A 13,107-nucleotide genomic window follows, 5' to 3' on the forward strand; every position below is an offset into this window, starting at 1 on the left:
ACCATTAGCATGAATATGAACTGCCACTACCACCAACAGCAGTCGCACTACCACCACCACGAAAACAGCTCACTCACTCTCCTTCTCCGACTCTCTCTCACTCTCTGTGAGTGCATTTTGTGGCCGGCTCTCGCGCTCATTTGATTTGTTGGGCGTCCAACAAGAACTTGTTTCTGTTAGCATTTTCTTATTAGTTTTGTAGTTGGCGCATCTGTTAGTTGCTTTACCGTTAGGTTTCTTATCTATTTGCAGCCGAAATCCGCTTTTTTTAGCAGAAAAAAACTAACTTTAAAATGAGCTCCACCTACCCGAAAAAAAGAACACAAATATACAAACATGTGAATATACATATGCACACAAAATTTGAGTCGAAAAGTTTTCTGGTTGGTTGATTAAAGTGCGTCGTGCTCCACATTTTGTCGTTTGCTTATCTCTGCTCAGCTTTAAAGTAATGGCCGATATGTGAGATATATATGCGTGTATATATGTATGTGTGTATGTATAGATATTGGAGCTGCCATTGGCTGTGCCCAGAGATAAGCCAAGTAAACTTTTGCTAGAGTTTCCAATAGTTGGGAGTTGCTCTTTAAAGTGGGCCCAAAGTGAAAATTCATTTGTGCTTTCCATATTTTAGTTTTTCATATTTTCTACCCCATTTGCCGTTACTTAGGGGGAAGCCCCTTGACTGCATGTGTGTTAATAAAATTAGAATAATATTCGATGCTAATTGGATGAGGCGTGTGCTCTGGTTGGACTCCAGTTACGTGTCACGACACGCAATTGGATACACTTGAAAAGTGCCAAAACATGAAATCATATTTTAATTTGATTTTAACGAGAGGCCGTAGGCGATGCCACATGTGGCACCTGCCCCTAGCCCCAACGGGCTTGCACAATTAGAGACGCCAACATAAATTGTTTTCCCCAGCATTAACATTTTGCAGCGATTTGCACGCAAAGAGCGTAGAAATTGAAAAAGATTTAAATGTCGAAGAGGCCTAAACAATTTTTAGGCACGCGAGCAGCGGCCTGTGGACCGAGGGGGCACTCGGGGGGGGGCAGCACTGAAGAAGTTGCAAGTGCAGCAAAAATATATTGAAAGGAGAGAAGAAGAAGACAGACAGAAATAAGTCTCGACCCAGTTGAGGGGCCAAATGTAGTGGGCCACCCCTAACCCGTTGCATGCCTTGCACTTGGGGCTGGGCATGCGGAGCAAATGTACAATTGGATGATCAGCGAACTGAGTTGGTAAAGGCGCAAGGGGCCGCAGGCAGCTGCTAATAAGTCGAGTGCCAATTCGAAGTGCTCGCTGTGTTTCCAATAAGCACACGCACTCACACTCGCACTCACACTCACTCAATGTTTCGTCAAGTTTCGCCGAGTCACACTCACTTCCACTCACACACACACACACACACACGCTCGGTCGCTCTCAATCGCGCTCTCCACTCAATGCCTGGCAACGCCCTCGTTAGCATTGCGTCTCGCTCGCACCGGCACGCAGCTGTCTCGCTTGCACGCGACTGGCTTATCATTAACTGTATCGGAATTCGCTTGTTGTTGGCGCTCTCTAAAAACAAAACAAAAACAACAGCGGAAAAAAAAAGAAAAAGAGAAGAACAAGGCAGCGTAAAAAGGGAGAGCAGCGCCAAGTGGCAGCAGCTAGAAATGTTGAGTTTGCTTTTTATTAACACCGCTAGATGTCTCTCTCTGGCGCCCATTAAAGTCTAATTCAATTGGATTTCAGTGGCTGCTGCCAAATGGGGGGGCCAGGCGGGAGCTCAGCACATCCTGCAGCTGTTTTTTTTTTTTTACTTTCCATTCTCCTTTTTTTTATGGTAAGCGTCCTGCCTTTGAACCTAATCTCGTGGTTCTCGGCACCTCTTGTTAGTGCCTCGTATGTTACTCGTGTGGCAGCTGCCGCCCCCGTCCCCCGTCCCCTCCACCCCTTCACCCTTGGCAGTCCCCACCCGTTGCTCGCTGCTCCTTGGGCAATGCATTGTTGTGGTCGTGGCTCTGCGCAGAGTTCGCGCAGCCAGGCAGCACCTCCACCCTTTTGGGTTAAATACTGACAACCCCATTTGAGCGCCTCTTTGCACTCGCTGCCCGCTGTCCGCTGTCCACCCGCTGCCCCTTGTTGCACCTAGCCCACAACTTCTGCCATCATGTTGGCAACTGGCCAGTTCCATTATTCCGCTTGCTTCCAATCTTTTTCTCTTTTTTGCCTCCTGCTCGCTGGCGCTTCGCTGGGCAGTTCATTGAATGAAAGTAGGTGCCTTCCCGTTGAATGTTCCCTTTAAACAAAAAGAATACAAATCAGAGAAACTGTCGGGCACAGTGGAACCTCTAGACATATTTTTGATTGAACTAAATGTGTTTCGATAAGACTAAAATTAATGAAATTTTTACTCAAATAAAATTTAAGAATTCCTAATCTGAATTTTATTCAATAGAGATTTTTTCTAATACTTAATTCTTCAATAAAATACAAATAAAATCATATCATAAATAAACTAGGATCAACAAATATTCATTAGATTAATAAATATTATTTTCATATGAATGGAATTATTTTAAAAATAATATATAAAATATATATAAATAATATAATATTTTGACATTTATTTTGAAGGATTTGTTGATGTATTTGATATGATCTAAGCTTCTGATATATTATAAATTTCTATCGGCCTAAATAAGTAATTTATGAATTATATATTTTTATTATTTATTTTTTATTTTTTAAATTGGAAAATACTTGCTATATATAAATTTAAAATATTTTATATAGCATAATACTATTTTGTCTTAATAATTTTTACTATCATAATATTATTAAATTTACTATCCAATATATGTTATTTTAATTATTAAGCTTTTTAATTCACTCCATAAATTATATTCATACCAAGGTGAATAATTTAATTGGTTAAACGAATGTATAAAAGTTAGTTAGGTTTGCATACATACAGCAGGGTGAGTTGGCTGATATAGCGAAACAGCTATATCTATTTATATATAGTATACCGAAGTAGCAGTTTCTATATACACAGATGGTTCACATTTCTAAACTTTGACTTGTTTTTAGGGGCTTTTCATGTTTGCATTTAGTTTGCCTGCACAAATAGATATAGGAGTGCTAGAAATATACGCGCCAAGGACTCGAGTAGGAAGTGCACTTACATATACAACTCATATATGCACGCACACACACACACACCCATAGGTGCACATATATACATGCAGATTTCAGACAAAGGCAAACTTGGCTTACAGCAGCCAACTGGCATATAATTTACATTGTTGCTTGTTTCCTTTTTGCCACGCCCTCAACTGCCCAACCGTCCCGCCAGCCCCGCCCACTGCGCTTTGCTGCAAACTTTTACATTGATAAATTTTTAGTAATTCCTCTTTTCGCGTCGCTTTTGCTTGTCTCCTTTTTTTTCTGTTTGTCGTTGTTTTCTCTTTTCTGTTCTCTGCTTTGTCTCGTTTGCCACGTTTTGGGGCAAGTTGTGGGTGCGCGAGGACTTTATGAATAAGTGCTAAAATGCCAGAGTCCAGGACCGCAATGGACCGGGCCATGTCATCCTGGTTAAACTGACGAGCAGAAGCATGCCATCTGCAAGGCTCCACCCAACCAGCCCGCTTTTTTGTTGCCCTTGTTGCTGTTGTTGTTGTTGTTGTTGTTGTTGTTGCTGCTGCTCAGCCTGATGATTCATTGTGGAAAGTGGAGCCACAGCCGCCGCCGTCGCCAAATGAACAATATGTATTCGCTGCCGCGTACACACACACACATACACATACACAGAGACTTTGTCAACTAAATATATTTGAGATGTCTGCTCATCCTGTTGATGAATTCCTTTTGCGATTTTTATTTCATGGCGCTGCTAAAATTTTCATTAGTTTTAAAGTCGAGATTCTAGTTAGCTCTTGAGGTCTTTGAATAATTTATTTGAACTTTGAGCAGTTCTTAAACCTTAAAGAATAAAGATTTGATGTACATGTCTGAGTCATTCTATATATATTTAGCCTTAGTGATACATTAATACTATCAATTTAATAGGCTGCTATAGTCTTTCGAAGTAGTTATTAAGCAACTTAAATGGATCTATTTTACTTATGTATAAGTCTGATATTACTAACTCGATTTATATGCAGAAGGAGTAAAAGCTAAGAAAAAATTTGTTAAGATATTCTATTCTTTATTATTTTATATCATATATTACACATATCTCTGATAGACGTTTCGAATGTTATTGAGTTTATTTAGATAGAATGGCATTAGATATACATTTACGTTATACTTTTATGAATTGACTCGATATAAATTTAAATCTTTTCGTACTTTTCATCACTCTGAGTTTTTCATCATACTTGAGCAATATCCAAATAAACATGTTTAAACATGTATAACTTTATATATATATAGATTATATACTATATGAATTATACAATAACCTCGATAATAAACTCAGAAGCAGACCAATAACATTTGCTTGGCAATTTTCATATGGAAGTCGTTAAATGCATTAAACCCAATCAAATGCTGCACATGCAACCAGATAGGCGATAAATTTAAGGGTTTGAAATGCCGTATACCATATATAGAAACCATATATGTGTGTGTGTGTACTCCCTCAACATATAGCTCTATATATGACAACTGTTTAACTGAAAACGCACTCACAAATGTATTTGTGCTCCACTCGAAATGTATTTCGAGCGCGCATGTCAAAAGGTCACCTGAACGAGAGTGAGTGTGTGTGTGTGCCTGTGCTTGTGTTTGTGTGTGTGTGTGCGCTGTGCTTGGCTGTAATTACATGCGAGCCTCCCCTTTTTAGTATGAGCCACTAAAACGCCCAATTTTATTTATGTGTCTCGACCAAGCCCAAGTCCAACCCCATATAAAGCAAAGCTGCACTTAGAGAAAATAATACATTTTTTTTTAATTTATAAATTTAATATATTTTTAAATTAATTTAGAAATAGAGTAAAAAATGATTTTTGATTCCATTTTAAATAATATAATTCTGTAATTAATTATTATAATTACACTTTAACCATTTATATTCGACTTAATTAGCGTTTCGCTAAGTGCATCTTTGTTTAATACTATCACTATCTCTCTCTCTGCCTTTCTCTCGCTCTCTCTCTCAGTGCTCTGAGTGCATTGTCCAAGGCCCCATGAATTAAACATGTGCGATAAAAGGCTCACTGCTTGGAACTGCAACTGCAGAACATGTCACAAATCATTAGCACATATTCAAATCGGGTGCCAGAGGTCACTCGAAATGGGGCGTAGCTACCCCAGCAGCACATATACATATACTTAAATGTACATACACACAAATATGTGTGTAAGAAGCGCTTCAAGTCCCAGGCAACAATCAGAGCATTTTGCAAGCGAGACGAAGAATACGAAAAAATTAATGCAAAATATTCAAATGCGAAATTTTGACCTTAAAAATGTTGCCTAATTGCGGCCACAGGCAGCCGGGTCAGAGGTCGCAGGCTGTACAATGGCCAAGAGATGCGAGCATTCAAATTTCAAACTATTTTTGCGGATGCTGCTCAGGTAAATGCCTCAAGATTCGAGTGTCCAGCTGACCCCGAGCTATAAGAAAATTAACCTTTGTGTCGCCGAGGATAAGCCTCACGGCGCATTCGCTGACAAGTTCAACCCCCTGGCTGGACCCTACATCGGGTATCGCTGCGCTACCCACTGGTCAGCTAGCAATCAATTTTTCCTTTTTGCGTAAATTTTCTGCTTGATTTTCTTGAAATTGTCCACAAATATTTCCAAAGGGTTCCTCTGCCTGCCACTCTACCTGAGAGCTAAGCGCCTCGACTTGGGGTTGCTTTTGGTTGCTTTAGTTCTGATTGTGATTTTGGGCCAATTTTATACGCATTGCCATCTGAATGTTTTTGCATACGCCGAGATTTGTTGGCGTTCCGTGTCCTTTTCTGGTCAGCGTGGGAATCGCACCAGAAGGACCATTTGTCCAGTCTGAATATTTGTCAGCTTGCGAGCGACTTTAATCCGATTTTAATGAAGCGCAACGCTTTGCGGTCTGCTGCACTTTTCTTATTCGCTCAGTTTCTTCTTCTTACTTACGACTCACAATTTTCTCGATTTATATTTGTGGAAAACTATTTTAAAAATACATTTTCCTTATGGCTCTTCGGCACATTCATATGGTGAGACGTAAAACTATTTCGATAACCAGAGTCTGTGAGTTTTTATAACCGAGCTGCAAGGAAATGAGTTATAGAATCACAATTTGTCTCTTGGTGATGTGGAATAAATTATGGATTGATATTTATTAAACTCCACAATAAGCATAAATCACAAAAATACAGAGGTTGAGTTAGAAGGAGAAGGGAGGGAGAAAGAGAGAGAGAGTTCGAGAGTGTGACATCCAAAAACTGAAGTTAATATGCAATATTATCATATCTCTACTGAGCATAGCCTTCGGACTAAGAACTTGTGTAAAAGAATATGAATTACACTTCCAAGACTTCTAAATGAGCTTCTCTTTTTTGATTCTTAAACGTCAGCTGCCTAGCCAAGGTGAGCCCAGCCACGTCGCATAATGACTGCTATTTATGTTATGTAAAGGAGCTCGAAAAGGTTAAGCATTGTAGACGAATCGAACGCATTTCACACATGGGCGCTAATGAATTTAATGAAGTCATTTTTCTTAAACCGATTAACAAAACTACTTACAACGGCGACTGCTCAGCGCCCCAGCGATTCCTGCCCCAAGCCTTTGCCACACGTCATTTAGAACAAGCGAGTTCATAATTTCGCATCATTAATCAAGCCGTAACAAAGAGATCTCGGCCTCTGAGGATAAACTGATGCGCCGATTGACAGCTACCAAAGTGCCCGGGCGAAAGTAATTGGAGAGCTCGAATTGAAGTTGGAGTTGGAGCTGGAGTTGGAGTTGCTGTTGGAGCTGTTGTTGGAGGTTGAGATTTGCTGCTGCGGTATTAAAAAACAATTGTTAATTATTAAATTTTAAATTTTACACACTTTGCCGCAAATGAGGCTCATCAGTGCATTGAGCAAAACAGCAGCAACAACTACAACAACAACAGCAACAACTGTGGCACAACTTGCGGCCCAATCATCGACTGAGTTGTAGCCGACACCTCGCTGATGAGATCATTCATCAAACTTCCAGCTCCAGCTGGAAACATGAGACGAGCGGGTGAAATGAGTTGCCATTGTTGATTGAGAGCTGCCTGCCGAGACAACAGAAACACATTCGCCTCCAGTTGGAGACTCTTTTTGTTTTGCCTGCCTGCTTTTTTTTCACTCCAGTGTGTGGCTCCCAACGCTTGACTTTGACTGCTTAATTATGGCAGTCAACGGTGGCTGCAACAACAACAACAACAACAACAGCAGCTGCAGCAGAGGCATCAAATAACTGCTTTAGCTCTAAAGAGCTCTACTGAGCCTTGAATGGCTTATGAATGTTTATTTATCACATCTTGGCTAAGAGTCAATTATATTGAGTTTCCGAAGCTTGGGAAAAAATAGGCACGTTAATTATTGCTATGATCATCATTTGAGGGAGTAATATTCAAAGGTACTTGATTTTTTTAAAGCACGTATCTGGCGCTCAAAAGCCAATTATGTAAGAGCAAAGATTTGGTAACTGAAAAATTGCTTGATTAGATATAGTGAATGCATTTCAGATTAAATCTTAGCAGCCAGTAGTTTGAATCGATTTAGTGTATGTATTCTAGAGTAAACCTTTGCAGGAGCTGGTCGTTCAGTAGAACAGTTAATGATATTAGAAATCAAATTTTAATTCTTACAGCATATGTATATGAAAAAAAGAGATTTTTCTTTGTCCTTGCATCTTAGACAGAAACCAGAATATAGGCTATATAATATATAACCAGAAAGTCTTAAGAAATAACAAATATTTTCATGGAAATACTTCCTTTTATAGCCATTCGTAATATTCATCAACTGGTTGTTGTAATTTAATAAATAATATTTTACAAAATTTAAGAATAAAGCTAAGCTAATATTTTATTATATCAATAAACATTGTACAAGACATCGTCATCAATATTTTCATTTATACTCTCACATATTTAATGCCTGCAATAGAAAAACTTTGTATTCACAAGAAAGAATTCCGTATTGCTGTGGAGCATAATCTATGAAGGGTAATATTTTTGGCAAAAATGAAAGTCGAGCTGAAATGCAATACAGTTCATATATAAATATGTTTCAATATAATTCACTTAAGAATTAGTATTTTTAGCCTATTTCCTACTATATAATACTTTCCATCAATTAGACATTCCTAGCTCAGTCAGTGTCTAAGCAGATTTGGTGTACATATAATGTTTACATTTCATCATGATTTCAGTTTCAGTTCAATTCGTGCTTAAAGCCCATTTAAAATCACTTATACTCTGGCACATTCAGTGCTCTTTAGTTTCAATCAAGTCGGATTAGGCTAGCCACACACATTTGCTCCACTTCGAGGCACATGGCACACCGCTCACCCACACATTGGACGCAGCTCGAATGCCTGGCGAATGCTAGGAGTGGAAATCTAATCGCAACAATGATTTCCTTGGCTTATGGCTATTTGCGTTGAGCATGGGAAAATCAATATGCAGTTGGCCAGGAAAATGTCTGAGCTGTCTGTTCGGCTGAGGCTGTGACTGAGACTAAGACTGAGACTGGGTCGAGTGCGCTGCATAGAGGGACTTACGTGAAGCGAGCTGAGAATGAGCTGGACATGGACCATAAGTCATCCGCATTGATAGCCATCAATCGCAGGCCGTTTTCCGTTTACGCGGCGCGAAGTGTAACTACAATTAGTCGGGGGCTGCAGAGACGGAGCGCTCTGTTGGCCAAGTTGCCTTTTGGCTAACACATATGAAAATCTGTTTTGTGGGCTCGTTACTCCAACGCATTTTCCAAAACTTGGTCATTTTTCTTAGACACTGCACACCATGTGCAGGCGGCTGCCTAGGTAACCGCAGACTCGGCTCCCCCAGTTCCCGCTGCCGCTTGTCCCCCTCCTCTGCCAACGTCACTTTGCCAGTTTGTCAGTTTGTCAGTTTGGAGCTCTGTTCGGGTCTCGTTGTCTTGTGCTTGTGCTGCTCAGAAGTCTGCGGCTCGTTGAACCTTTTTAACCGTTGCTTGGTCAAGACTTGTTAACCATATTAAAGTGTTCAATGATTAATTACACGCGTCCAAGATTAATTGAAATCAATCAAAGCTGAAGTTAACTAATGGCAACACGTTTGTAATCTCTTCCCCCGGCCCTGCCCTAGCAGTGTCTCCCCCCACCCTCCCTCTCATTCGTGTGCTCGCCTGGAATTTCATGCACGACTCGTACTCCCTGGCCAACACATTCGTTTTCATAGCCATTTTATTGGCCACATATGTATCTAGTCGGCTCTCTTCTAGCTTCGATTCCCATGCTTAATTACCATTAGAGGTCTGTGGGTTAGGCGTCTAATAGCTCTCGGTATGGCTTTGAGTAGATGCCTTGGCTATATTTCAACAAAAAGTAAAAGTTTCAACTGAATACTCTTAAATTTATAGATATAAATGTATATAAAGGGATTGAAATTCACTCTATGCATGATAGGAAGTTTCAAAGGTTTTTGACTGGAGCATATTTTGGGGCATATACGATGACATATCAAGGTAGCTCTAACCTATCCGCTTATTATTTTATTTAATTTTACTTACGATGATGATTACATCTATTGCTCGACCTATTACTCGCAGTGAGAATCCTTTCTTACATATATGTATTTGATAAAAATCTCAATTATTGCTTATGGGTATATGTAAAATTATTTCGCTGAAGCTCTTTCTCTCTCTTTCTCTCTTCCTCTCTTCCTCTCTCTTTTTACGTACACAATAACCGCAATGTAACACGTGTTCCACGCACAAAAGCCTAAGCTCCAAAATCCTGTACTAATTAAATTTAATATTTTTTAGCTTAATCATGTGACACACACACACACATACTAAGGTACAATCGGATGAGGGCAAGGCAATATCAATTGGCTGACAGTATGGTAAATTATGGATGATGCCCATGGGGCGACAATCCGCATATCGGTTACCATGTGCCCGCACAGCGCACACGTGACACAGGAGCAGCGAGTGGCGTGCGCATCCTGGCCGAGTCCTGTGGCAGCCATAACCGATTCGCTTCCTTCCGCCAGCACACCTCGGCACAAAAGGCGTCGCAGATGAGCGAGAGGCGAGCGGAAGCAGTCGGAGGACACGTTACCGCCAGGACCCCGCACCCGCTACCCCTTTCTCGTCGGTGGCTCAAACCCACATGTGGTTAATTATAATTACGCAATTTTAATATCAAAACAAGCCACGGCACGAAAGTCAGGTTGCGGCTACTGGGCTTGGGGTTCAGGCTGAGCTCAGACCTTTAACTAACTGCCCGGGCCGTAGTTGAGGGTTGTTGTTGGCGTTGAAAAGGCGCAAAATGATGAATGAAATGGGACGATATTCAATGACAACAGCGACAAGCAACCCCCAATAGCACAAGGAAGTCGACAGGTTCGAGCCGACCACCCCCTGCTCACACCTCACGCATACTTTGAGCTTTGATTGAGCATATCCGGTGGGATTAATGTGGGGTAGATGCTTGCGGTTATTTATGCCCACAAGTCAACTCCTGCTACTCCTGCCTCGACCAGCCAACCGCAAAATATTAGCTTTTATGATATTGATAGAAGCCGATGTCTATTGACAATTAAACAATAGCCAAAACAGGGCCAGCGGCACGCCCATTCGCTTCATGTTGCCACAACAAGGCAGCAATATGACTACGAATCCGGGCACAAGCACCCATATGCCACACAGGGCAACTTGATAACCATCTAGAGCATATAGAACGCCCGAATTGACGCAGAAATTAATATGCGCGACTCAACTCGGGTTTGGGTTAGGGCTTGGCTCTTGCCGCTTGCGGTACTTTTATTTGCGTTGATTTTTATGTTTATTAGCGGGATTAATACGTCGTTAATCTAATCAGCAGATATTCGGCCCATTGATGGGCATAATTTGTGCGTGGCTCGGGCTTAACGCATATGCTGCGAATTTAATTGCCAAACTGTCTCTATTTGAGTGAACCAGATTGGCTGGGAATACAGGCAGCAATTGGGAATGGGAGCTTGACAATTGATATATATTTATATGTATATGCGAGGAAAGGGAATTGATATTGAAGATATCGAGTTTTCTCTGCAGAGAATATAGATTTGACTTTACAAGCTCTGTGTTCGGATCGATCAGACATGCAAATATATATCGAATATTTATAAATGTATGTATTAAGGGCAGGGGAAATGCGTATATGAAAATTGTCTATGTGTGTGTGTGTGGTTTAGGTCATTAGGGTTTAGCTCAAAGGTAATTTATGCGGAACACGCTGTTTACTTGAAGCAACAAACAAATTCATTTAAATACGTATTTTGTTTGGGGGAACCGCAGCTCGCAGTTGCTGGCAGAGCATCACAGAAATAACAAACAAAGGTGACAGACAGACACAGTCAGAGGGAGTAAGAGAGCTGGAGAGGGGGAGCTGAGAGCCAAAGGTCATCTAATATAAATTCAAATGATAATTATGACAATCGTACGTGATAATTGCAGAAAGACAGAGGACTCCCACTCACACAGAGACACACACACACACACACACACTCATGCATGCCCTCTCCAGCACTCTGGTTGATGGTCTGTCGTGTCTGCAAATGGTTTCTAAAAAAAACACAAAAAATAGAAGCTGCCGACTTGTGACAGCTCTGGAACATAAACAAACAGACGGCGGACAAAAATCAACTAATTAGCAGGCAGCGCGGCCGGGGACGGACTGCAGCCAGAGATTAATAAATAAATGGAGATTTGCTGTTATTTATTTTTAAACATATTCTGGAGCAGACACCGCGGCAACAGGCACGCACAGCCGAAACCGGGTCAGCTGCAGCCCACGGGCGAGGTCAAGTTTGGCCAGCCAAATGGAGAATTTCACTTTCGAGAGATCGAAACTCACTAATCTAATTAGCAGCTGCTATTTTCGTACACTAGATTGAGTAAAAAACACTTTCAACTTCGCTCAGTCTTCGTTTATTCAATGCACAGTTTAACCGTAGAAGGGACCTCCGAATCCGCCAAAGCCGCCATAGCCGCCATAGCGGTGTCCATAGCCGTAGCGACCAAAGCCGCCTCCATAACCTCCATAGCCTCCGTAGCCACCGTAGCGACCGAAGCCGCCATAGCCGCCATAAGGACCGCCAAAGCCTCCGAAGGGGTATCCGCCGAAGCCGAATTGACGCTTCTGACGCAGCTGCTCCTGCTCCTGGTCCTCGGCAAAGGCCAGCGATAGCAGGACTCCCAGAATGACGGCGAACAGGATAACGGCACGCATTTTAAGTTTTTGTTCTCGACTAACTTGTGTTTGAGACAAATTGAAAGATCGAACTGTGTCTAGACATTGGGCTAGTATACGCTTTTATAGGCTGCGATTCTATCGTTTATCGCCTCGATATTAATGAAATTCAAGAACAATCTACAAAGAATTCCCCCAAACTGTTTACCAAAAAATAAAAACAAGAAAAAACTTGTTTTTTACTTAACTCCACAACAACAATAATAAAAAATAATAATAAATAAATAAATAAAAACAAAAACAATCCACTTAATCTTTGCGGTTTTTTGTGATTTTAGTTTTGACAAGCATTGTGACGAAATAGATGAGTTCGAAAGAAAAAAACGAGTTTGAGCTCGATTTCGTTTTAAAGACAGTGCCCCAAGTCAATGAGCTGATATTTATATTTGATTTCTTTTCGGATTATGCAAACTAGCCCATAATCAAAAACACCAAATACATTCTAATGTGATAGATGTCTATATATACATATATAAAATATATATGGTATATATGGTATATATAGATATCTAGATCTTTTTTTGGTTGGTAATTTTAGGGGATTTTTTTGTAAGTTGTCGGGTGGTAATTTCTCAACTGTCAATAGGCATGATATATATTATTTAATTAACTAAATTTGTTATATACTAATGTATATTAA

At 40.6% G+C, this 13,107-nt stretch overlaps 1 protein-coding gene across 1 annotated transcript; it reads right to left on the reverse strand.

Annotated features, from left to right (window-relative positions):
- Positions 1-12,129: 12,129 nt before the first annotated feature.
- Positions 12,130-12,523, reverse strand: LOC108660199 (uncharacterized). Its single transcript, XM_018113518.2, has one exon. It carries the CDS (start codon positions 12,444-12,446, stop codon positions 12,162-12,164), a length of 285 nt encoding a protein of 94 aa, XP_017969007.1. The 5' UTR covers positions 12,447-12,523; the 3' UTR covers positions 12,130-12,161.
- Between the last annotated feature and the right edge of the window lie 584 nt (positions 12,524-13,107).

Source organism: Drosophila navojoa, chromosome 2 (assembly GCF_054131105.1).
Source record: "Drosophila navojoa isolate 15081-1374.11 chromosome 2, UAZ_NAV_1.0, whole genome shotgun sequence".
Classification (NCBI taxonomy): domain Eukaryota; kingdom Metazoa; phylum Arthropoda; class Insecta; order Diptera; family Drosophilidae; genus Drosophila; species Drosophila navojoa.

What these genes read in the sequence shown, in the direction of transcription:
- LOC108660199 (XM_018113518.2), bottom strand. Translation starts at nt 12,446, where the DNA reads ATGCGTGCCGTTATCCTGTTCGCCGTCATTCTGGGAGTCCTGCTATCG.